At 46.9% G+C, this 24,738-nt stretch overlaps 1 protein-coding gene across 1 annotated transcript in view; it reads right to left on the bottom strand.

Annotated features, from left to right (window-relative positions):
* RALGAPA2 (Ral GTPase activating protein catalytic subunit alpha 2) overlaps nt 1-24,738 on the bottom strand; it is a 93,135-nt gene that overhangs the window by 26,820 nt on the left and 41,577 nt on the right. Inside the window, exons 27-38 of the mRNA XM_054290515.1 lie at nt 24,262-24,320; nt 23,854-23,962; nt 22,930-23,040; nt 22,547-22,615; nt 22,242-22,379; nt 21,606-21,792; nt 20,093-20,867; nt 19,761-19,832; nt 18,670-18,793; nt 17,668-17,823; nt 11,198-11,356; nt 6,945-7,072 (exon numbers count right to left, since the gene is read on the bottom strand). Coding sequence (XP_054146490.1) covers nt 6,945-7,072; nt 11,198-11,356; nt 17,668-17,823; nt 18,670-18,793; nt 19,761-19,832; nt 20,093-20,867; nt 21,606-21,792; nt 22,242-22,379; nt 22,547-22,615; nt 22,930-23,040; nt 23,854-23,962; nt 24,262-24,320 — 2,087 coding nt within the window. The remainder of the gene's footprint in view (nt 1-6,944; nt 7,073-11,197; nt 11,357-17,667; nt 17,824-18,669; nt 18,794-19,760; nt 19,833-20,092; nt 20,868-21,605; nt 21,793-22,241; nt 22,380-22,546; nt 22,616-22,929; nt 23,041-23,853; nt 23,963-24,261; nt 24,321-24,738) is intronic.

Genomic DNA, 24,738 nt, shown 5'->3' with positions numbered 1-24,738 from the left:
ATAGTTTTGCATCTTGTATGAATCCAGACACCATATGCCATGCGAGGCCGGCCGGCGCTGCGGTGCCACGTGGGCATCCCCAGCGGAAAGGCTGTTGGAGCGCAGCGGCGGCCGCGCAGCGCGGCCAGCCCGGCCCGCCGGACATTGTCGGGAGCAGCAGGAACAGCTGGTAAGCCAGCAGAGCCCCGCTCGCCCGGCCCGCATGCTAATGAGCCGGCCCGGCCGCACAAAGCCCCGCTCGCCCGGGGGAGCGACCCCGGGGCCCGCGGGAGCGCTGCGAGGGCTCGGCCCGCGGCCCCGCCGCCCGCTCCGGCTGCGGCACCCGGAACGGCACCGCTCCTGCCGGCGCCCCTCGCTCAGCCCGGCCACAGAAACACCACTCTGCTTTTCACCGACCCGTCTGCGACAAAACCCGAGCGGGAATTCACAGTAAAGTTCCCGAAAGACACGATGGAGCTTTAGCTACGCGCATCCCTTCAAAGTTAATGGGGGGGGAAACGGCAAAAATCGCTTTGCAAAGACACAGAATGGGAAGCCCTCGCAAACCGGCAAGAACTACCACAACTACTTCATCCCGTCTTGTTAGTAACCCAAATATGCCAATTTTGCTTCTGTCAAAGAACCAAAGAATGAGCAAGAGCCTCTCACAAAACACAAAGTGGAGGCTCTTTGTGTAACCCAGGAGACAACACTGAGCACCGTGGTAGGACAGGTGTTTGCACCTCTGTGTACACCTTCTCGTGAAAGGGATAATTACTGCTCATAAACAAAGCCCTGTCCCGCATTGTGTGCCCCTGCAAGCTGCCTGCAAGGCATCCCCATCCCGGGCTCCTGGGCAGGGCCTTGGCAGGGCACGGTTACACCACCCAAACCACACCATTTCCAGCAAGACCAGAACTTCCCAGTCTCTGGCAGGGCTTAAAGAGGCATGGCTGTGTGGGTCAGGACCCTTGTTTGCAACCAGCACACACATACGAGTACACATGTCATTTAGAAATCCAACATTAACTTTGTTTTGTTGGGTTTTCCCCCTGACACAGTGAACTCATTTTTCATGTAAAAACACACTACATTCTCAATGTCACTAAATTCCAGGTTTGTCTTTGGAACTCTCCATTATATCAGCCAGCAAAGAAGAGCCTCTACTACTGCTGGGGTTTATTTAGTGCTACTGAAGAGCACAGAAACTCCGTGTCAGAATCAGCCTGGGACTTTCTCAACATCCCTCAGCAAACTTGGCAGCTCCCAGCCATGGGGGAGGATATGGCAGCTCCCAGCCATGTTATAGTGACAAAATGAACTGCACCGTTGCCGTGCAGCCCCCCTGGCTGCTCCCTGCTCCCCCAGCAATGCGGGTACAAGCTGTGTGTCTAACAAGGGCCCGCCAGCAGGTTCAGGAATGGACACGAAACAGAAAATAGAGAAATGTGATCCCATTGTGTGGGCACGGTGCAGCAGCATGTGGAGTTTAGACCTGCAGAAGCATTTCATACTCTTTAGATATGCACCGAGGGGACGCAGTGGATTCTCTGCGAGTCCATGAAGAGCTCTATGAATGAGAGCTGAGGAGCCGCCTCCACAATCCCATGTAATGCCACCTAAAAGCTTTGCCTCGCATGACTTATTACAGGCTGGAGCAGATTAGAGGCATCGATCGCTGCCTGGAGAAGGTTCTGGCTGTGAGGAGGGAAGGCAGAGCACACAGCCAGCCCAGCCATTGATCGGCTGCAGCAGGGGCCGTGCAGGATGAAGGGCAGAGCTGCCAATGCCTGGCCCCCCTCGGGTCTGGGCACCCCTGGCCAAGGGCAGGGAGAGGGACCTGCTGCTGCCCACAGACACTGGGCACTGACAGGCACTCCTGCCAGCCAGGGCCGGCCGCTCGCAGCACACCGTCAGGTGCCGTGTCACATAAATTGTCACAGCTCCTGTGACACATGCTTTAGAATTTCATAGCCATTCCTATCAGCATCGATATAGCTGGAGGGCACCACTGCTTGGGATGAAATAAAGGGGACAAACTGTGAACCCTCTCTGAAAGGAATAACAGGCTTTCCATCTCATTTCCCCATCAGGATCAAACGCTGCCTTGTACCCACAGCAGAGCTCCAAATGCCAGTGCCACGAAACACACACTGAGAGGGACACAAAACGTGTCTGACACCACACGAGCCTCCAGAACTCTGACAGCCATTCACACAATTAAGTCCATCATAGCAAATACCTTTCTTTCACAGATAAAGCAGGTAAGCAGATTGGGCACTCTCTATTAGGTTAATCAGAAATTGGCTCAAGCCAAGAAAGGGATTTAATTCAGAATTTGAAGCTGATGTTCTTTGCTTAATCTTCTTGGTTCCAGATATTAACACATCTAGGATATATTAGTATGTCAATATCTGGATGAGTTGTAATGAATTAAAGTTATGAATGTCTTTTTGTTATGTGTTTATATGGAGTTTTGGCTTTACCCCAGTGAGCTGCTGGCTGGCACAGGTCAGCAGGCACACACCACTGCCACTACAGAGGAGAAAACAGTGAGAGAGTTACTCATGTATCAAATTACTTCTCCAGGGTAAGGGCTGTGTTTTCCTCAGGTCCTCAAAAAGGAGTGCAAACTGTGAGCTGGGAAACGGTGACATCCAGTGCTCAGACATTACATAAGGAGCTCTCATCCCCACCGTGCTCATTTGTGCCTGTCCTGATGCACAGACACCTCCAGAGCCCGATGTCACAGCAAAGTGGAGTGCAGGAGTCAGCAAGCAGTAGGAGATCAAACCCCTCTGCTGCCCATAAGAACAAACAACTCATCCCAAAACTGAGATTGTGCACAGAGATAATTTTATAAGCAGTGTATTAATAAACCCCAACAAGAGCTAGCTCCCTATTTACCCATTCACAGGAAGTGCATGTAGTAGCTTGAATTGCTAAGAACACAACTTGGAGACTACCAGAAGTCACTGAAAAACACACACAGGGAAGAAGCCCACTGGCATTGGCACACAGGACACATTCCACTCTCCCCAGGGCAGATTACAAAGAGCTCCTCAAAGCTGAGGTTAACACTTTGGGGTATTTCCTACTTTTCTCTAAATTCACTTAGCATCCCAGTCAGCAAGGACTGAGAGTACAAGAGTTATTTGAAATGGTGGAGGAAGTAAAAAACTAAAGCTGTAAGATACTCAAAATAACACTGAAACAATTTTTAAATTAAGCCAATTCAATCCAAGGAGAAAAGAAATGGCTCCATTTGGAAAGATAACCTGGGCAGTGAGAACTGCATTTCCCTGGGCGTTCTAAGAGGAGCTTTTTGCTCAGACATCACCACCTCCAAATCCCAGTGTCTTTCTGGAGACCAGGACAGAATTATGGGCCAACCAGAAGGCCTGATACCTGCCAAACCAGCTACATTTTCATGTCTGAAGGCTGACTAGCACCTGAGCTTAGGAACTGTCAGCTTAGACAGCAGCTGCCAATCAGAGCTGTAACACTTCAATCCAAACCCTGTTTTCCCCCAGTACTTATCCTCAGACGAGAGCAGCTCCCAGAGAGGAGCTGTGCTGCAGCTGAGTGCCACGGCACTCCAGATCACACAAGTGTTCAGAAATCCTTCCCAGCACACAGCTTGTTTCACACAAGTTGGAAGAGTGTTCAGAGATGCACTTTTACAGCCCCACTCCCACCAGGTTTTGAAAAATTCAGCATTGCTGGAAACAGAACAGACCCTTGCTCAGTTATGACATGTAATTAATTGTTTGCAAGAGAGGTTGTTGCTTCCTTTCCCCAGCACATACAAAAGAGGCTCGGATGCACTCAAAAACTTGCATAAATATATTCCTTTCAATACAACAATTGTAGAAAGCTTAAATATTATTTATTGTTATTGTAAAATTTAAGTCATCTTATTACTTATGATTTCTCTAAGTCCCAGTCACATTAAAAGTCAGACACTGCCTGAAAAAAGCAGCCTGGAGAGGCTGCTGGAGCACATTGCCTCATGCTCAGCAGTTACTCAAGGATGGCAAGAGTCCCAATTAGCAGGGGCTGCAGCCACTCAGCCTCTCTGCTCCATGGCACCAAGGAGGAATAAAATGGGAATTTGGAACATAAACTGATGCACAATCATCCCCACCCATGGAAGCGCTGCAGCAGCAGCAGAGACAGCGCTGTTCCAAAGACAACTGAGCTGTGCATGCAGCACCCTGGGAGTGCCATCATGCGCCTTTTGATGGACACAAAGAACCTGTAGCCACAACGGCTCTAAACTGAAGTTTAAATATAGGTAATTGTTTTTTAACCAATCTCTTGCCCTAATGAATTCATTAAAACCAAAAGCGTTACATAAATGTAAAAAAAGAGATTAAAAAAAAATCTGATGTGGTCTGCCGTAGTTACCTTCCTAATTTTCAAAGAGATTTCCAACAGAAATGTGTATTTGGGCAGGGCAGTGGAATTTGTGTCATCGTGACCAAGCGGCTGCGGGCAGCGCGATGCTCCCGCGGCTCTGCGGTCCCGGTCCCCATGGAAACCAGACTCCGATATTGTCCTCCGCTCGATGGAGCACCAAGTCGGGAGCCTTTTGTGCCTGATGAGATTTCTTCCACAACCTTCCAGCAACAGACCCTACAGCTTCCTCCTGACTCTTTCCTAATTGAGATGCAAATTAATCTCTGTGGCTGATTACACTTCCCTTACAGCCCCTGACAAGTGCAGCTGTAGCCGGAGTTTACAGACTTTCCAACAAGTGACTTCAGCTGTCACTGCTGGCAAGACGCTGCCCCGGCTTCCCAGCACCACCAGGGCAGAACAGGGATGACTCCCTGCAGGTACTTCATACCCTGCCACTGCTCCAGCACGGATGCAGCACCTCATGGAACCCACATGGACACCAGATGAAGTGCTTGTTCCGTTTGTGACCACACCAGAGTCCAAACATCTTCAGCTACTGACCCTTAGCAGGGATGTTGCCTTTTACCATGACCCATGAGTCAAAGGGAAGCTGCAGATCCTCCTCAGCTCTGCCTCACTCCAGCCTGCAGCCCTCGTCCCAACTGCAGGTATGACTGGTGTGTGCCAAACATCATCCCTCACTGTGCCAGGGACATTGCTTTCTATTTCTCCCTCTCACTGATATTTTTTGAGTTATTTCCATCTCCAGTCTGACAATGGCACTTCCATTTACTGTTTGCACTGCTGGGTCTGCTTGCCTCCTGTCCTGCTCACAGCAGCTGGCACAGCAAACAGTGGTCACTCACCCTTTGGGAGCTGCACTGGACAGGCCCAAACCTTTACACCTTTACACATCTACACAGACTCACATTCCAGCTGCTGGCTGTAGTGCATCTCAGAGTCTGCACTATCTGCACTATCTGCAGGGGAATGAATTACAGAGAGCTTTCTCTCCTGCTCCAGTATGGCCCCAGAGGGACCTGCCCACCACATCCCCTTTGTGCCATTTCAGGAGTTTCTCAATCCACTTCCATTTATCAGACAGACAAGTGGCGGTTGATTCACTATGGACAGCACAGGTGCAAAAGCAGACACAGAAAAAGGCGGAAAAGAATGTGGGGACAGATGCTGCCTCGGACCTGTGCAGAGCAGTGCCCTGTGCTGCAGGGTCTGTGCAGCTCTGTCCCCCCAGGGATGCACAGGGACCCTCGGGGACACCCCCTTGGACAGCAGGAGCACGGCCAGCTGGTGCGTGCTGCTCACTCACAAAATGCTCAGTGCCAAAACATGGGAGGACTCCAGCTGGGAGTGAGGGGATGGGACAGCTTCCTTCTTATAACTGCTGCTACTTATGTCCATTTTAATACACTGTTACTTTAGTATTAAACACTGAGAAACAGATTAAGATAAATTCTGCACAGCACAGTTTCAGGAATTTGTTAGATTTCTCTCAAGAAACAGACGAAAACACAGCGAGCCTTGACTCACCTGTCAGGCATTGCCATGGTTTGCACAACCACCACCATTTGCTATACAATGAGTAAACAATTAGTTATTAACACAAATCTATTTAACTGCAATGATACTTTTAATTTCTGATGACTTTTGCAAAGCATATTGGATAAAATTTATTTATTTTAGTTTAATTTTTTAAAACAAAACCCTAGCAAGTACTTTGAGGATATTCCATGTTTAAAAAATGTGCATCTTAAACTAATTCCTCAAGGTTCTTTCAAAGATCAAAACATTTCACAAACTCTTTCTCAAAGTCATGTGATTAGAAAAATATTCAAATCAAATGCTCCCCAGAGAAAGCAAAGTGCAGTGAGTGTTTGTCCTGAGGTAAGTGATGTGATTAGCAAAACAAGCTATGAAATCTATGATGGCATTAGGAGAAGACCCCAGCATGGGTGAACACCAGTGCTAACACTGTGGGTCTGAGTAGCACCCAAGAACCGCAGTCTGTGTCACCACTCCTGTCCCAGAGAAGCACATCTCCAGCTGCCTTCCAGCCACTGGTGAAAAACAGGTTCTGAAAATGCCCAAACACGGGCGTGACTGGAAAGAAACAGGAATTTGGGACCTGAAACATCTGTATCTGAGGACAAATCCCATCTGCCTTATTAATGTAATGAGTCCAAGTAAAGTTAATTGGATAGGATAAGAGCATGGCTGAGCTCTGGCTACCAGCCTGACATACACAGTCCACAACTTCTATCAGTGTGAAAGCAACCTTTCCTCACAGATCAAAGCCCAAGCCCACCAGCAGCGAGGTGGAAGCTGCTGGTGAGAGACTCCAGTGCTGTTACCATTCCATTTTGAAAACACCGGATGGCACCTGTGTGTGAGCCACTGAGAACATCCAGCTGCATGCAAAGAAAGCTCTGACCATTCCCAATGAAATCAAACAGGAGGATTTTCATCCCAACCTACCTCTCTGCAGGATGATGCTCCAAGTGAGAACCCTACCAAGGGCAGCCTTGCCCCATGGAAAAGGATACAAGCTCTGGTAGAGAGGGATGAGGGACTTGACAGCTCTGCTGGCGTTGATGCACGTGGCACAGATCAGGCTGGGCAGCAGCTTCGCCGTCACGATGGCACCGTCGAAGAGGGGACCAAAGAACGGCACCTGGGCGCCCAAAAGAGAAAAGCAGGCCTCAGAACCACTGCAGGAGACTTGTACAGCATTTTGCTACAAAAACAGTGTGACCACATTGTTTTCCACACTGAGACTTGCAGTGACGTTCATCTCCCAAGCTGGTGAGTGTGTAAATCCCCCATGACTGCCCTCAGCACACCACACAGACATACACACACAGGTCTCACAACATTCTGCTGGGTAAGCACGAGCTTGCTACACGTAGAAACTGGGGCCATCTATGAATTTGCAATCAATATGCCTTTGGCAGTGAATATCAGGAGCTGTTTTCCATCTGGGATCCCAACAGGAGACCCTGATTCACTGGCTGACTTCAGCATTGGCAGGAGGATTTGCAAAGACGTATTTACTTCAGATAATCCTCTATAAACTCCTTTCATGGACTTCATAGAAGAGAAAAGAACCTTGAGTTGGTCCAAGATCAGGAGGTGTGCGGAAGGCAGAAGAGATGGCAGAGCAGGGGCTCTGCTCTGAGCAGGGTGGGGACAGGCACAAATGGGCCCAGTGGGTCAAGGTGCCCAAATGCTGCTCCTTCAGGGCCACCTCCACAGGAAACCCCTGTGTGACATCCTCTGGTGACCTGAGGCTCTGCAGATAAAGACAACACTACAAACAAGAGATGCTTTCTAAAAATAAACCATGTCCAGAACTGCAGACACAAAACAGACCTAACCTGCCCAACCCAGAACATTTTCATGTTTAAATGCACAACTTTCAGTACTTGCAAGTACTCAAATTCATTTCCCTCTCAGAGACTCAAAATGAAAAAAACAACCCCCCAACTAAAGCCCTAGACAGAAGCCAGCAACGATTATCAATATTTAAGCTACGGATTTTTTCCATCTGTACAGAGGCTTATCACATAAATAAATACCCTCTATTATTCTTCTCCAACTGCTTGTGGGTGACTGTGACAGTCATTCAATAAATGGACAAAGGGAATAATATAAATCCCCTGCATCTAGGGAATTCCTCTAATTAGAAGTGGCACTGAATTACAGAAGAAATTTTGGTTTAATGTAACATCTGGAAATGACAGCTGTCTCTGCACACACTTATTCTGTCATTCCTTTACTTAAAATAATTAACCAACACCCAATAAAACAGGAAAGTGCAAAATGTTTCCATAGTGGTTTTGCTTTCTTTTCTTTTTTTTTTATTTACTGGTGGCATTATTATCCAGGCAGTTGGAAGGGAAGGGGACTGAGGAAAATCAATGCCACCAAAACGATACCATTATGGAGCATCAAATTTTGCCACTCTAGGCAGTAATGTTTTTAAGTGAAATTTTTATCCCATGCACTGTCTAGAAGCACTGACAGCAAGAGAAAAGAATGCAAAAGTACAGATAAGGAGGTTAAGTACATTCTAGTATTGAAGTGATAGCACCACACAAATACCAGATATGTAAAGTCAGATCAGCAGATGCTACTGGGGCAGGGGAATTCCCTGCTGGGCTTTTTGGACAAGTAGGTTTTGCTTACAGCACTTGCACTCACGGTTTCACACTCACCAGGAGCTGGGGAGCAGGGCAGACTCTCTCACCACTGCACCACAGAATTTACAGATGTAACCCAGGGTCAGGGTGAGTGTATCCTGGCTAGGGAGAGCAGCAGCAGCAGAGCCGAGGGCTTCAGAGCCCGCCGCGATCCGAGCCGGGTGCACGCAGGGCTCGGAATTATTCATTCCCCAGCGCACACAGTGGCCTCGCCAAGGGTCATTAAAGTCACTGGAGCTGCTTCTCCTCAGCTTCCATCTGCACGGGGGCCCTGCCCTAACAAGGGCTGGGGGGAGGCCAGTGGAACGTGCAGGGCGCGCTCCCCGCTCGGCTCCGCTCCCAGTCCGGCACCCAACACCCTGCCAGGAAAGCAGGGCTTCAGTGGCCACCACAAACAAACAGCCTGCTTTGACAGGAATCAATTAAAAAATAAAATAGAGGGAAAGATCCCCTTCTGTGAGTACTCCAAATGTCACTGCAAGTTATCCATGAAGCAAAAATTAATATTCAGCCCACTGCAAACACCTGCTTCATTCCAATTTCCAACAGCAAAATCATTATTTCTGTTGCCCGCAGTAAAAGTAGGCAAGGTTAAATAAACCTTCTGAGCACAAAGACTTCCCCTCTACAGCAAGCCGCACTAGTTAAAAGAGCGGGGAATGGGTAAATTATTGTACCAAATGGCTGAGAATTAATCTCTGATGACGAGCTGCAATCTAACGAGGCATCTGTGTCCCAGGGAACCCGCAGCATGTCCCTGGCGGTATGTGCAGTGCGGAGCTTGCCTGGCATGCTTTGTCCCCTCTCGCAGGCAGCTTTTCCTCTCATTGTTCCCAATATCCTCGTGCATCTGTGACGCGTGGAATGCATTCACACTAACAGACTTACTATTGTCTTCCCTCCCAAGCTTTGTCGGGCAAAGACTGCAGCACAGTTCCTGATAATTATATTGCTTAATTAATCAAGACAAAAAAATTTGCAAATCATTGCCGGGTTGCCAAGCAGGGAGATCAAAAATGAAAACAATACAAGCTGAAGCAATATAACAAAAGTAACAGCTATCTGATCAGAAATTCTTCTATAATGAAGCTATTAATGCTAAAGCGGTTAATGTTAACATTGCTCCAGGTGTCTCTACTTGGCTGCAAACAAAAAGGCTAACATTATGGATATAAAAGGCCAAATGTTGCCATGGATTCTGTAACCTGATAGAGAGGACAGCCTTTTCATTCGATTAGGGAATGCAATTTAAATGCCAGGGACTGAAGCCAAACAACAGACATTTCTCTCTGCAAGGCTCGTTCATTCACCCTGGGGTCAGTAGCTGGTGAACAAAAGGTCAGCCACACTTGCCCTGGAAATGTCTGGATTAATTTTATTACATTGTAATGGTTTGTACTTTAAATGTAGGGATAACACTAAATTTCCAGTTAGCTCTTATTCTGGCTGCCCGTTGGGTGGTTTTGACTAATATGTAAGATGACACAGCTTTTCTCCATCGCTCCAGAGAAGTCTCAAGCGTGTTCCTAACGCTAAATTCTCATTTCCCTGATGGAACATTAAAAAAAGCTAAAAGCTAAAACGCTCAAAAACTAAACTGCACAGCTCAACGTTGAGCGTAAAAAAACCCCAGCAACCCACTATTAGAAAATTTTCAAGATTGAAATGTCTACTGACAAAGCAGTGTGGTATCCAACGACTCCATCACGCACAACTCAAAAAATAGTGTCTACACCTGGTCAATATGGGATATGATGGAGGCATTTACCACAGTTGGCTACCCCTTTTGACAAATATTGTCCCTCCTCTAAGGCAAAGGGAATTTATCACAATGAATACTTTCACAAAGTATATTTTACACATATTTTTGCATCCACAATGTACCAGACGAGCATTGACTGCAGTGGCTTTTTCACACACATGCACAGATGTACATACACACACCTCTGACATTTTGCAAAAAAACGCATTTTTTTTCCAAAAAAGTCTCAGCTGTGAACCTCTCATACTTTGTTTGATGACAGGATGCCCAAAGTCTGCATCATCCCACCCAGTCAGGTGACAATGACAGTGCCACAGACGTGTGAGGTTCTGCTTGGTGCCGTGTGTACAGCAGTGACCCAAAGCACACAAGGAACTCAAATCATGAATGTCCTCTGAAGCAGTGAAAGCAAACCATTCACAATGGCCTAAATACTGATCTTTGCCAGTAACTTCTGTGGGTTGAGTATTCTGGAGCGTTTTACTCAGCGCTAAGTATGGCTATAAAACGAATGAGCAGTCACTCTGATCGCCATGAGTAAATCCAGTGTTAAAGTCAGCTCATTGCTCAGCTTATCCTTCACCTGACATGGACAGGCTGATTTGGGAGAAAACAGTTCTCAAACTCTAAACCCTGAACCCTGCTGAAAGCAGCAGAACTGCTGCTCAGTGGCACAGTAGAGTCAGCAAGGCACTTTGCTCAGCTTATCCTTCACCTGACATGCACAGGCTGATTTGGGAAAAAACCAGTTTCAAGCTCTAAACCACTGAGCCCTGGTGAAAGCAACACAACTGTGGCAGAGCACAGCAGGGCCAGGGAGGCACCCAGAACGTACCTCGGGTTTCTTCATGATCTCAATGAAGAACATGTGGTTCTTCATGGGGTAGATGACGATGAGGACGTCGCCGAAGTCGGTGGGGATGATGCCCCTGCGGTAGTTGCGCGTGTGCTCGGACCACACGATGTGCACCTCGTCATTCCCCAAGTGACGGAGCTGCAACAGCAAATTGGCTCTTTATTAATCCCTGTGATAACCACGCTGCACCAGGGGTCACGGCTCACAAATTGAATTACAATGCTCGATAGCGGGAATATTTCATTACGGAAAAGTTAAAATATTGTTTTTCTCCAGTTGCTCATGAAAGCATCGGCTCAATAATTTGCTTCATTTAGAACTCATTGTTGTCTGATGGCTTAATTAAGTCATTATCAAACTAGCCATTAGCATGATATGTAAATGTACATTACCTACAGTGATTTAAGATGGAAAACTGAATTACTGGAACAAAGCATTAACCAACGGAGCATTGTATTCCAGCTAAAATAAGGCAGCTGTCACAGAAATATGAAAATGCCTTGACTCAGAATGTCAAGAAACTGCCTGTCATGAACCACTATAACTGAATTTATTATCCACAAACATCTCCTCACTGACTGTGTCTGGAGAGGTCTCCTGCCTGAAACGTCAGCAAAATATCTGGGCAGCGTGAAGTACAGGAGAACGGGAAAAACTGTGCGAGTTACACCTTTTCATTTGGAGCAGAGCTGCAAGAAATACAGAAAAAATTTAAACATGACATACACAGAAAGCCTCTGAGAGCCTCTGTGTGTGTGTGTTTGCTCTGCTGCTGGAGGAGCTGGAGGTGATCTAACAGATGGCAAAAACTATTTGGCAATCACGTACAAGCCTCACACAATGGTTTCAACTGTAAGCTTTAAAGTTAAAATGTAATCCACACACACAATGCCAGCTCCAAGCATAAAGAGACTTTAAGTCCCACTTAAAGCTTAAAAGACACTCCCCCCCCCTCCAATTTGGTGCTACCCCCGGAACAATGTGCACAACAGAGCGAACAAAGAAGCCAAAACGAAGCTCTGCTACTTTACTCTGTGTAGGGGGAGAGAAAAAAGGGAAAAGAAGGTGGTGATTTTCACTGGTAAATAACAACTAACCCCAACACGCTTTGGATCAGCCCACACTGTGCTGATGAGGCTTCCCTAGTCAGAGCCAGGCAGAGCCTTTAGAAGGAAAAACTTTCACTCCTACGTATTGGTGACAAATTGGACCCCTCAGTCATGAGAGAAATGTGGCAAAACCAACACACTGTGAAAAAATTTTAAAAGTTACAACTGTGAACTTGGCTTACAGTTCATGCTCCAGCAGAATGAAGTAAAGCTCAGTTCCCAGAAGGGCTGAGATTCTCAGTTTATTTTAAATTAAACAGAAGATAACAATTCTGTTTTATTTACATCCATGGAATAAAGGTAATTTTAGCTCTGTTTGAAGAAAACATGAACCATTTTTACCTTGGAAAAACATGGGAACATGAACAATACTATTACTAGAGCTTCTTATGTGTACAAAGCCAATAGAAATTGCTGTTCTTGTGTGGTCACCTTGATATCTGTGCAGAAGCTTAGTAAAAACAAAGCAACCCACAAAAAACACATTGGGAATGTCACAAACTGACACGTACCACAGGCAGCAGGAATTCACCCACAGGACAAAACCCTGATCTCACTCTCTGTGACCAGCTGCAGCCAGGTCACCTCCAAAGTGATCAGAAGGGAGATGTCAGGTTTAGTCAGATACACCCCAAAACCCATCTGGGTGAGCAGACCTTGTGCACAGCAGGTCCCAGATGCTGAGGATGCCTGGCCAGGCTGTCCCACTCCAGGATGGGCCCAGCTCAGCCCAGCTGAGCTCAGGGAACTCCCGCCAGGGATTTGGAAGTGCCCACATTTGCCAGGCTGAGCCCAAGCCAGCTCTGGCACTGGCTCCCCTGCACAGAGAGCCTGCAACGGTGGCACCCAGCAAACCTTCCTCTGCTGAAGGAAGCCCAAAAATAAACATGGCATAAATTCCATAAGGCAATTTTGTTGCCCAGGTGTGGAGAGCAGCTCACAAACGCAGCTCAGTTCTTCTGAAGAAAAGGCTCTGTACTGCTGTGCCTCCTATGGCTTCTGGGGTGAGAAACAGCACATACTGCTATAAAAACAGCCATGAAAATATGTCCAAGTACTGCTTGAGGGGCCCTTTTTAAAATCCCAAGGAACTTTTCTGATAATAAACAGTTTGTACTGATATTGTACTGATATTGCACCCTTCAGAACAAAATTCAGTGAAGAAGGGAACTTAGCTGAACCAACACTTGCTGTGCTCATGATTCTGCCACAATCCCCAGTGTGTGCCAGCAACTTGTTTCAGAGCTTGAGTTACTGCCCTTGTTTTAAAGCCACACATCCTTAAGCACCACAGTTACAAGGTAGAACATTACAAGGAAAAAACTGGCATTAATCAAAAATATTTGTTACTGAGAGGTAACTCCCATTGATAAAAAGCCGTTACAATAATCTCATCAGTGACAATAAGCCAGCTGCTATTTTCCTGGGTTGTTTATTCAAAACAGCAGCTGTGGGGCAAACTCAGTGCCCTGAAGGACTTCAGCAAGAAATGTCAAAAGCCCCACGGTCGATGCGTGCGGAGCCAGAGCTCCAGGCTGTGCTCCCATCCAGTTTAGGGGTGGGGGGAATAAAGAGATAAACTACATTAAAAAAAATCCCAAAGCAGACATGAAATCAGATTGCTTTTAGAAGCAAACCCTGACAGCAGTGTGGAGTGATGTGCGCACTGAGGGAAGGCAGTGTGGCACTGGCAGTGTGTCCTCCCCTGTGCACAGGAATTTTTGGTGGGCGCAGGAATTGGCCCTGGTCTGGCTAACAGGGTGCTGGGACACAGCCCCAGCCCCAGGCATGGGTCAGCCCTGCTGTTCCTGCCTGGGGCTGCACTCCTCAGCCCTGGGAGGGCAGGGGCAGCTCCATCCCCAGCACTAGGAGGGCAGTTCCAGCTCCAGCTCCAGCCCTGGGCTCTGTGGGTGACACTGGTCACGGTGCACACCTCCAGCATGACCTCCTTTCCCTCCTAATTGCATTACACAGCCAGCTGGCTCCAGAGAGGAGTCGTCTGTTTGACTGAAGAATTCCTGCTTTTGGGGAGGCATGGCTGCTACTTTTGCTAAGTAACAGTGGGGCCTGACATCCCCATTGTCTGGCTGACTGTGTGCCCATCCTAAAATCTAAGTTTTATTTGTAAATTAAGCAAGAAACTTCCTGCCAGAGCAGGGCTGCCTGGAGACTGATAATGTGTGCCTTTCATTCCCTTTCACTCTCACTGTATCACTGCCAATTTGTTTTTCTGCTGCTCGCCAGCCCGAGGCCATAAAAGCCTTGTAAGACATAAGTGCAATTATAGTCCTGGAGTCAAATGAATTGGACAAATCCAATAGCACAGCTCTGTCCCCACTCTGCAAACCCCTACAGCAGTCAGATTAGCTGCTAAAAATCTAATCTAGCCCCAGCTAACAAATTTCTGCAGCAAAGGAGCAAGAGTTCAGTATGGGGTTGCAACCAGATTTCTGAATTGAAAAAGTTCTGCTCTGACAATGGAGAAGATGAAATAAATCTCTGGGAAATTCGGCAGCACATCTTTAAAGCGTTAAGCACAATTTGAGCAGAATGAGACAGGGACTGTACGATGCCATTCCTGGGATTGATTTTCACTCTTGCCACAAGACAGGCAGATAAAGTTTGGAACCAATGATGCTGAGCCCTACAGCAGCAAAAGAGACCAGCTGAATTTTGTTTACTCCACTAGGAAAGATTTCTGTCAGGGCCAAGACTTATTTGGAGAGGAGATTTCTTTCTTTCTTTTTTTTTTTTTCTTCCCTCCTGAATTAGCAATATAATATCAGCATATACCTCAAATAAAAAAATGCACACTGCAAATCACAGCTCTACTGCACAAAAACAAGGGGCCAAGCTCATCCCCAGTGGAAATGCACTTATTCTGGGAAATTCATACCAGAACTTAATTTATCCTTGCGTTCAGTAAAAAAAAAGAACTACAATAACATATTTAAGTAAAATTACTACATCTGCTGAATTCCCCAGCCCCCAGAATTTATGGCCTTGCTGTGGCTCCCCAGGGCAGCAGGTGGTCAGTCCTTCTGTTCAGCTGGGCGTGTGCTGACAGGGATGAAGCCTCTTGGTCTGAGGCAAAATAAGCAGAGAAGAAACCCCAGCCATCACAAAGATTTCAGAGATTAGGGGGACCTTAGATCCCAGAGGGAGGGCAAGGAAAAAGAAGCTGTGGCTCCCATTGCATCCTGATGAACTTCTCTCCTCCCAGCACCACTGTCCTGTATCACCAGGTATGGTTTAGCTGTAGGAGGAGGAACTGAATGAATGCCATGGGCTTCCATCTTTCTCTCCCACGCTCCCATAAAACAAAAGCATTGATGGCAAGAAGTAATAAATATGAAGTAAGAAATAATCTTTTTAACCTGGCCATTCTGCCCCAACAATGTGAGGCAAGGACCTAAGCCCAGAGAGTTGCCCACCTTCCAGAACGTGCAGTGCTTCTAAAATGCACCTTTTCTCCACTCACAGCTGCAGGTCTGCAAAATCTGTCAACAATCCTTCCTTGCTGATCTGCACAGAACTGCATGTGTGCTCACAACAGAAGCTGTGACAAACTGCATGAAACTGTTGTGAGTGGAACCATGGATGAGTACACACTGAAAAGTCCTCTGGAAGTCATCAGGTCTGAGCCTCTCCTTGCAGCTCCTCAGGTCCATGAGCCTGCTCAGAGATTTGTCCTTCACTGGAATTCCCAGTCTGATCCCTGCAGGGTTCCATTCCTAGAGCAGACCTCAGGTTTTCTGAAAAGGTCCCAGAGCAATTCCTTTGCAGTTATTTTCTGCAGACAGCATGTGCTGGAGCTGGCCTGGTTTCCTGGCACTACAAAACTTGGAGACTGACAGCTACTAAATGCTTTTGTTTCTGTTTCTCACAGAGAAGGAATTCTCTCAGAGCAAACACAGGGAAGACAAAGAGAATAACAAGACCCTCAGTGCCTGTGATAACCCATAACACAGATGAAAATAAGGAGAATAAGTGGAGTGTTTGCAGCTAAATCCCATTTTTCCCCTTGTGATAGCTCAGCCACACTGTGCTCTCCTCTCCCAGGTGATGAATTACTCAACAGCCAGACCATATCCCAGTGCCCTTGCCAGGCTTCCACAAAACCCAGGACTTGCAAGGGAAGGTTGGACTGAACAAATGGCCATGGTTTGTGTAGGAAAACTAAGTCTGGGAAAGACATGGCAGCAGTTCTCAGACATGCACAAGTGTGCTGCAAAATAATCTGCCCTTCATATCCATGTGCAACAGGATAACAATCAATGGGCTTAAATTGAAGCAAAATAGGCACTACCAGAGATTTTTTTGTGGTACAAGAAGTGGAGCACAGGAATATGGAATATGTTGCCTAGAGCAACTGCAAATCATTCATCACTGGAGTTTTGGTCTAGCAGCTGGACAAATACTGGTCAGGAATAATGAAAATCAAACAGTTCTACACTGGTATGGTCACAGAGAGTCTACAGCCTACACACCACTATCTCCTGCTCCATCCTGAAGCACTCAGAGTACTTTTCTCCATAGCCTTGCATGCATGAAGAAGAACATGTAATTTTGCTGATTTTTTTTTTCTAATGACAGATATCACAATAAAAAAAGACAAGATCTGACTTTAGTACGATACACCGGGCAAATTTTCAGAACCAGTAATCAGAGATTCCACCTTTGTATCTCAAAAAAAAGCACACATCATTCTGAAACCAACTGGATAGCTGCTGCAGCATTACTGATGCATGCTAACAACCTCTGCAGGACAAGTTACCCATCCTAATTAAAAAGGCAGAGATTTCGTATGCCCCAAAAATCTTTGAGTCTAAGCAGCAGCTAGCAAACAGCATAACCTGAAATCGCTCCTCTCTAGGAAAGATGAACAATTAAGTACCAATACCAACAGAATTTTGGGCTGGGTTCTGGCTGTCTGAAGCAGAGGCTGCCTGTCAGACTTGTGCCTAACTGGCTGCTGTCTTGAACTCTGAGCTGGCTGCTTGGGCTCCTGAGCCTGTCAGCCCTCTTTCCCTTTGCTGTTCCCCACAGGACAGTTTGATGATGCTGCATTTGGTTGCTTTGTTCTACCAACCTACAGCACTTTTGGCAGGCAGACAATGTACAAATGAAATTATTGCTAATATTATTACCCACGGTGGCATTTGAGGCTACCATGGAAATGTTAATTGTGTTTCAGAACCCAGAATTTAGATGCCATTTAATTCAGCCAGCCCAGCTGCAGAAGCACCACGTGGCAACGCAGGCACAGCCTGCCAGGACCAGTCAGCTAAGGCTGCTTCCAGCTCAGATTTTGATGGAAACACACTGCAAAGCCTTTACCTTTTTGGTCAGTGAGTCGTCTGAGTCGGAGGGCATCCTGGTGGACACGTGGAAGATGATCTCCACGGTGGAGGTGGCGTAGTAGGGCGCGGTCTGCCCCGTGCTGCCGTTGCGCTGCAGGCCGCCCATGAACCCGCCGTGCGTGGACAGGTCGACCTGAGGGAGCCAAAGGCACAAACAGCAGCCACCTGAAAGCACTGACACATCACCAGGATTTGCTTCTCTATCAAGGTTAATGAAATCACCACCCTAGGTTTCTGTAGCCAGACAAAAAGAAGTCTCTCCATCCCAGACAAAAAGAAGTATTCCCTACAGCTCTGCGATCTTTCCGTTAGATTTGTCTTTCCCGTGCCTGTATTTGACATTTACTGAAAGTAAATCTCTCTGAACTAGGTTCTGAGTCATTATCTATCCAGCTATTTTACCCTCCTCCAGCAAACAGCAGCAAGGAAACAACAGCATTCTGCCACAGACTGCTGGCTAAGGGCTCTGTGGGGCTGGCAGCTCCCACTGCCAGGAGCATCACAAAAGGCAGAGAGAAAAAAACCAGAAAAAACACAGAAGAAACTGAAAAAACTGAAGAAGAAATTGAAAAAAAATTGTACAGAAAAAACACCCTTAGAATAAATTATTCCAGAAGTTCACTCAGAAGAAACACCTCTCTGAAGTCAAGCCTGAGTCCAAAAGCTTGTTTGTTTTCCCAACAGCACCAGCCTGAGGATGCTGCAGCTCGCTGTGGCACCTGGATCCTTAAATGTGACATGCAGCTACTCTGGATTTCCCAAACACCAAAACGTCCATGGCATTTAAATTATGACACACCATTTTGACAAAGCAAACTAAACCCACAAATGTCATAAAGAACTCCTGTGCTGAGTGTGCTCTGACCATGGCAAGAGCTCAAAGCAGCTAAGCATCGGTGTGTAGCAATTTTTTTTTTTAATTAAAAACTGCATAAGTGTCCTCAGCAACAAGGTAGCTTGTCTAAATTATGGTTGTTACCTCCCAGCCCAGCCCAGCCACAAAATCTTCATAGGCCTGGCTTCCCCTGGCGTTGGCCAGGATGGAACACTTGTCCTCCTGGCCCTCAGCGATGTAGAACACGGCGATCTTGTGAGTCTCACGACTGCCACAGGGTAGAAAAAGAAATCAAAATTAAACAAGCTTCAACTCAAAACTATTTTTCAGATCCCCCAGCACTCCAAACAAACATATGACCCACATTTAGCTCTGTGTGTCAATTTCTTTTATGCACACAAATACATCACTCACTTTCAGATTTCCTCCCCCTTTTTGCCACCAAAACCTCCCTGCAGAGACACCCCAGCTTAGAGAGCAGAGTCAAGCCTGGTCCTCCTGTACATCAGCCACAGAACTGGTGGCCAAATTCTAATTACAGGGTTAATGACTCAGATCTGGGCAGCACTGCAGAGACAGAGAGATGGCTCAGGTGTTAATGGGAGCATAATTTGACCTACAGAATTTTAATTACAGGGTGATGACATACTAGGCAGAAGAGGCATTATTGACTTTCAGACCCTGGGCAAAGTTTTACAAGGGGACAGTTGGCTTATCTGAAAACATGCAAAGTGCATTTGATGTAGAAACTGTCGGGATAGAAGAAACTCAGAACTCTGCAATGCTGCAGATGTTTTTCAAACAGCTCTATGTCAAGTAATGAAAAGAAACCCATAACATGCAGAACCTCATTCTGCCACTTCCTGGCTGGGGAGCAGTTCTGGGTGGATCACTCCTCAAAGCATTGCTCCTGAGACAGAGATAACTCTGTAAAAAATACTGTTTTGCATCAGCTGTACCCAGATCACAATCAATTTTATTCCCTCCCCTCTCAGCTGAAACAAACTTGAAAAAAATCTCTTATTCTTTGCCACTGATCTGAAGTTCTCTCTACACAGAGAATATGCCAGTACAGGTGGCTTCTCCATTCAGGCTACAGAACTCTGGAGAAACAAACAGTCCAACTTTCATACCAATATTTGGATTCAACAGGAATGAAGTTTTGGTTTTGGTGACCCATTCTTCCTTGGGAAACACGAACCTTATCACTGGTGTGTCCAGTACACATCACCTACCATTGGCGGGAATCCAGATTCTTCAGTTCTCGCAGCAACTTTGAATTTTTCTTCAGCAGATGAAAGCTTTTTCTGAAAAAAAATAGGAAAGGTTTGAAGGCAAATGCAACACAGTGGAGACACAGTATTTCATCATCCAAATAGCTAACAGAATTAACATGATATGATTTCTTAGAATTATTGTTATACACAATCTATTGGTATTTCGAATCATCACTGAAGTTCAAAACTCTGCTCTTACCCCCAGCTATATGATCCTCGCTTTCTTAATTGTGTCAGGGGTAAAAAGTGAGGATAGTACCCTAAGAAGGTTCTGGATCCTCCCCTCCTACCTTCTGTCCCAGGAGTTCATTCCCAAGTCGTTCAGCAGCAGCCGACAGAAATAGAAGGAGGCTTGGGGCTGGGCAGGCGGCGGTGGCTCCTGGCGGGCCACGCTCATGCTGCAGTCCGAGCTGCATTTCAGGATGAACTCCCTTTCCTGGGCGCTCTGCTGCAGCAGGGCCTCGGTGATGGCGCGCTCCTGCTCGGCGCTCATGCCGCAGGGCGGCGGCGCCGGCTCGTTCAGCTTGCGCTGCGGGTGCGGGAGGCACTCGGGGCTGCTGCTCCCGATCCTCTCCAGCAGCTGGTCCAGGGCGTCCTCTCCCTCCTCCACCTGGGAGCCATCGCTCTGGGAAAGGCCCTGCTGCTGCTGCGGGTCTCTGGAGATGGCGAAGGCAGTGGCCGTGCTGCGCTGGGGCAGGCAGCCCTCCAGAGGCCCGTACAGGACCCGGCCATCCCAGGAGTACTTCCCCGAGATATCCCGCACGATCACCCGCACGTCCGACGGTGGCGCCGCCGGCTCGGCTCCCGCCTTCTTCTCGGCAGGGATCTGGAGGTAGGAGATGAGGGTGCTGTCGTTGAACACGAAGAGCTGCAGGTTGGGGCTGCGGAACACTTCCGAGCACAGCTCGGAGGACTCCACGTAGGAATTGTCGTGGTTCTCGCTCAGGAGGCTGTGGAGGATGGCGGGGCCCCCACTGAGCGGGTAGTGGCTCAGGTGATTCACCAGGTGAGTCATGACCATCCTCGCCGTGAGAGGGATCAGCTCCAGATTCCTCCTCCTCTTCTCTGAAACCATCAAGGAAAACACAATGGAGCAGTAGGAGCGGCAAGAGGCAACACAAAAGGAGCACCTGCAGATTTCTGCCACATTGCAGCCCTATGTGACCTGCTGATCCTTTCTGTTCAAGAAAATAATTCCAACAGCTTTCCAAGAAATCCTACCTATTCCACAGTTTTATTTTACTTCACCACATCCCCAGAGCTATCAGAACAGGAGGGTGGCACAGCAGAAAAGCCAAGGCAAACCAGAGATGTCACTGCAAAGCAATGCTCCTCCATCCCTGGCATGTGGGAAGGTGAGGCAGGGAGAGACCTCCTGGATGCTCACATGGTCCCCTCAGCACAGGCACACCCATCAGTTATTTCATAAAGTGACTGTGCTCTGAGCTACTGCTGTGCTTCCACTTCTCCCATGGGAATGTTACTCCTTTTATAGCCAGAAACCTCCTCATGTCTAGGTTTTTTCATATTCAGTGTAAAACTATTTCTTTGCGGTTTACAGTGTTTCTCCTTCCCTTCTAAACATTAATTTGTTCTAAGGAGCAGTGCTGGCAACAAACTCAAACATCCTATCACAGAGGCAACTGGAATTCATCCAGAGAGAGTCGTTCCCAATTCTGAAGGAACAGTTGCTATGTGCAGTAAGGAGAATCACGTTTCCAAGGCAGAGATGGAGCCCAGAACTCTGTTTCCCGCTGCTGCACACACATGCTGGCCCAGCCCACACTCTGGGCACGCCTTTACCTTCAGCCACGGTGAGCAGGTCGCCCAAATCGGTGGAGGAGGGGCACTGGGCCGGCTCTGAGGAGCTCCTGACATTCCCCAGGGGCAGGAAGGGGTCGTAGTCAGAGGAGGAGAGGTCGGCCAGGCTCAGCACATAGTGGCTTTGCTGCGTGTAGGTGCTGGAGCCATTGATGCAGCAGTGCAGGACCTGCGGGGACATGGAGCCAGCGACAACCTGGGACAGTCCCCAACACACCCAGCGAGCAGGACCCCCAGTTCTGACACACTACACAACCCACCCATGTCCAAATTCAGCATTTCTAAATTAACAGTCTCTATCTGCACTGATTCTGTGCTTTTAACAGCTCACTTCAGGGCTTGTTCTGTATTTTAACAGCCCACTTCAAATAATCCAAATACTACTGCAAAGATTATTTTGCCTGGCTTGTTGTTTTAAGCATTTTACCTTTGTCTTCACCATCCTCTGTCTGTTCTACATCTCTAATCTTATCTTCTTAACATTATCCATTTGTAACTTCTCACCTGGATGACATGATTTTCTAGTGCTCGACAAAGCTGCTTCTCTGCCTTCTGGGTATGTGAAAGGCATCTTTAAACAGCCAGGCAGAGCAAATCATCTTCCTTCCCCCTACTCACTCTGTAAATATAATCCAGCAAAGGAGCTCTGGATGCATGTTGGTCCTCCACAGCACCAGCAGACACAGGCTCCAGCAGCATTTTCATGGGCAGTGCCATGCACCAGTCCAGCAAGCAAAGCAGCAGTGAAACTATGAACTGAACAAGAACACAGAACACGGTGCTTAGGTACACTCTATTCAATTCACCCAGACTTTAGGGTATGAATTGGAAAGTTTAAAATTCAGCTCTGGTTCAGAGCAGCCTCATTTAAAGCCCCCCTCAAACAGCACAAGGAATGGAGACAGCTCTTTTCAGTGACACACCTTTTTATCCGCTTCCATGGAGGAGTATTCGGCACCGGGCAGGAGGAACGCGATGGTGGCCACCAGGATCTGCAGCCAAACAAACAAGTGTCAGAAAGGCACTCAGCTTCTTCCTCTGCAGAGACAGACCTTCCACAGGGTGTGGAAGACAGGTTAACTTCTCCTAGGAGCACCCAACTGCCCGTGCCAATCAATGAGAACATTTTACTGAGCACTTTGCACACCAGTCGCTACAAACAAGGGACCTACACTGGGAGTGTAGGAAGTACCTCCCTCACAATTAAAAAAAAAAAGGAGTTAACAAAATCACAGCAGCCCAAGGAAGGGATTAAGACAACTTTGCATATGATTTCCATACAAACATCTTAAAGAATCTGACGTACTTCCGTAATTTTCCGGCACAGGGAGGATTCATACCCCTGAAGCTTCTGCCAGTAAGACACCAGCAGCTGAAGGACATCACAGGCTACCTGAGCTATCAGCTTGTTGGAAAACTGGAAGAAAAAAGGTGATTAAAAGCCAAATAAAATACTCAGATACAAGACACTGCATTCAGATTTTCCACATTTCATTATTTTGCACCTTTGCAAAGAATAAAAATGTTAGCATTGTGAGATCACATGGTCAGCATTAGGAACCAGCAGGTTTGACACTGTCTGTGTGATCTTTAATGTGAGTTTGCTGGGGAAGGAGTCTATAGGCACACAGGCTATTTTGCAAATATTCTGCGTGCTTGCACAGGACGCCACAGCAGCAGCCTGTGCCTCAGATTATCAGTGGTTATTTGCAAAGTGGAAATGCCTTTTTTTCCCCAAAGCACAGTGATCAGAGCCCACCACAGCAATACCTTCAGCGTCACACCTATGACATTGATGGCTTTCTTCACTGGGGCTGGCTCACGCACTGAATTATTTCAGTGGCTCAGATTATCAGTGATTATTTGCAAAGCGGAAATGCTTTTTTTTCCCTAAGCACGCTGATCAGAGCCCACCACAGCAATACCTTCAGCGTCACACCTATGACATTGATGGCTTTCTTCACGTGGCTCATGCACTGAATTATTTCAGTGGCTCAGATTATCAGTGATTATTTGCAAAGTGGAAATGCTTTTTTTTCCCTAAGCACGCTGATCAGAGCCCACCACAGCAACACCTTCAGTGTCACACCTATGACATTGATGGCTTTCTTCACTGGGGCTGGCTCACGCACTGAATTATTTCAGTGGCTCAGATTATCAGTGGTTATTTGCAAAGTGGAAATGCTTTTTTTGCCCAAAGCACAGTGATCAGAGCCCACCACAGCAATACCTTCAGTGTCACACCTATGACATTGATGGCTTTCTTCACGTGGGGGTGGCTCGTGCACTCCGTGAGCTCCTCGCAGATCCACACGCCGAGGCCACAGATGGCTATACATCTTTGGGAAAAGGAAAAGAGAGCTGGGCAGGAGATTTAAAGCAATATTTAGGGGGGAAAAAAAGGAAAAAAATGCACAAAGATGAGATGTCTCTTTCCCCTCCAGCACGACAGGCCAGCACCTTGATGGTGCAGAGTAAGGCTTAACCTCACAGGACCAAACCACAAGGCAGCAGCAGAAGATAAGCAGCAAGAAACACTCTTCCAAGCCATAAATGGTTGGACTTGATAATGTTAAAGGTCTTTTCCAACCTAACCAATTCTATGATATTTTCCCATTTCTTTTACTTGGTATTTTACCTTGCAGCTTCACATGGCTCCTCTGTGGCATTCTTCAATAAAATATTTATGAGGCAACACTAAAATAACAAAATAAATTAGAATAAGCATCTTTTTCATACATCTACTTTAAAGTTGTTGAATTTGGACATAGTTACAGGTGAAGTGACTTTAATTCCCCATCTGTTGCTAAAGCATCTTTACCTCATGCCAGTTGTATTTTGTCAAGGGAGAAACATTAATTACAATGCAAACATACAGGCCCTTGAGGACAAATCAAATCAGCTTACAACTAATGTACAGGCAGCAAGAGGAAATCAATTCATTTACAGTGTCAAGGGGCAGTTACAAACAACAAGTGGTGGTCACTCCATACAAACTGTAGTGTTCAGGCTCTAACCAAAATATGTCATGAAAAATTTAGTGTATTATTTAGTACACAAAGCTGTCTTAATTTTAGAAGTAAGACACCTCCAGCGACTCCCCAAGGCCTGATGA

Source organism: Melozone crissalis, unplaced genomic scaffold (genome assembly GCF_028551555.1).
Source record: "Melozone crissalis strain CALT ecotype California unplaced genomic scaffold, PUWL_Pcris_2 ptg000081l_1, whole genome shotgun sequence".
Lineage (NCBI taxonomy): Eukaryota > Metazoa > Chordata > Aves > Passeriformes > Passerellidae > Melozone > Melozone crissalis.
The sequence above is the reverse complement of the archived record's forward strand: the minus strand, read 5'-3'. Positions and strand labels throughout refer to the sequence as shown.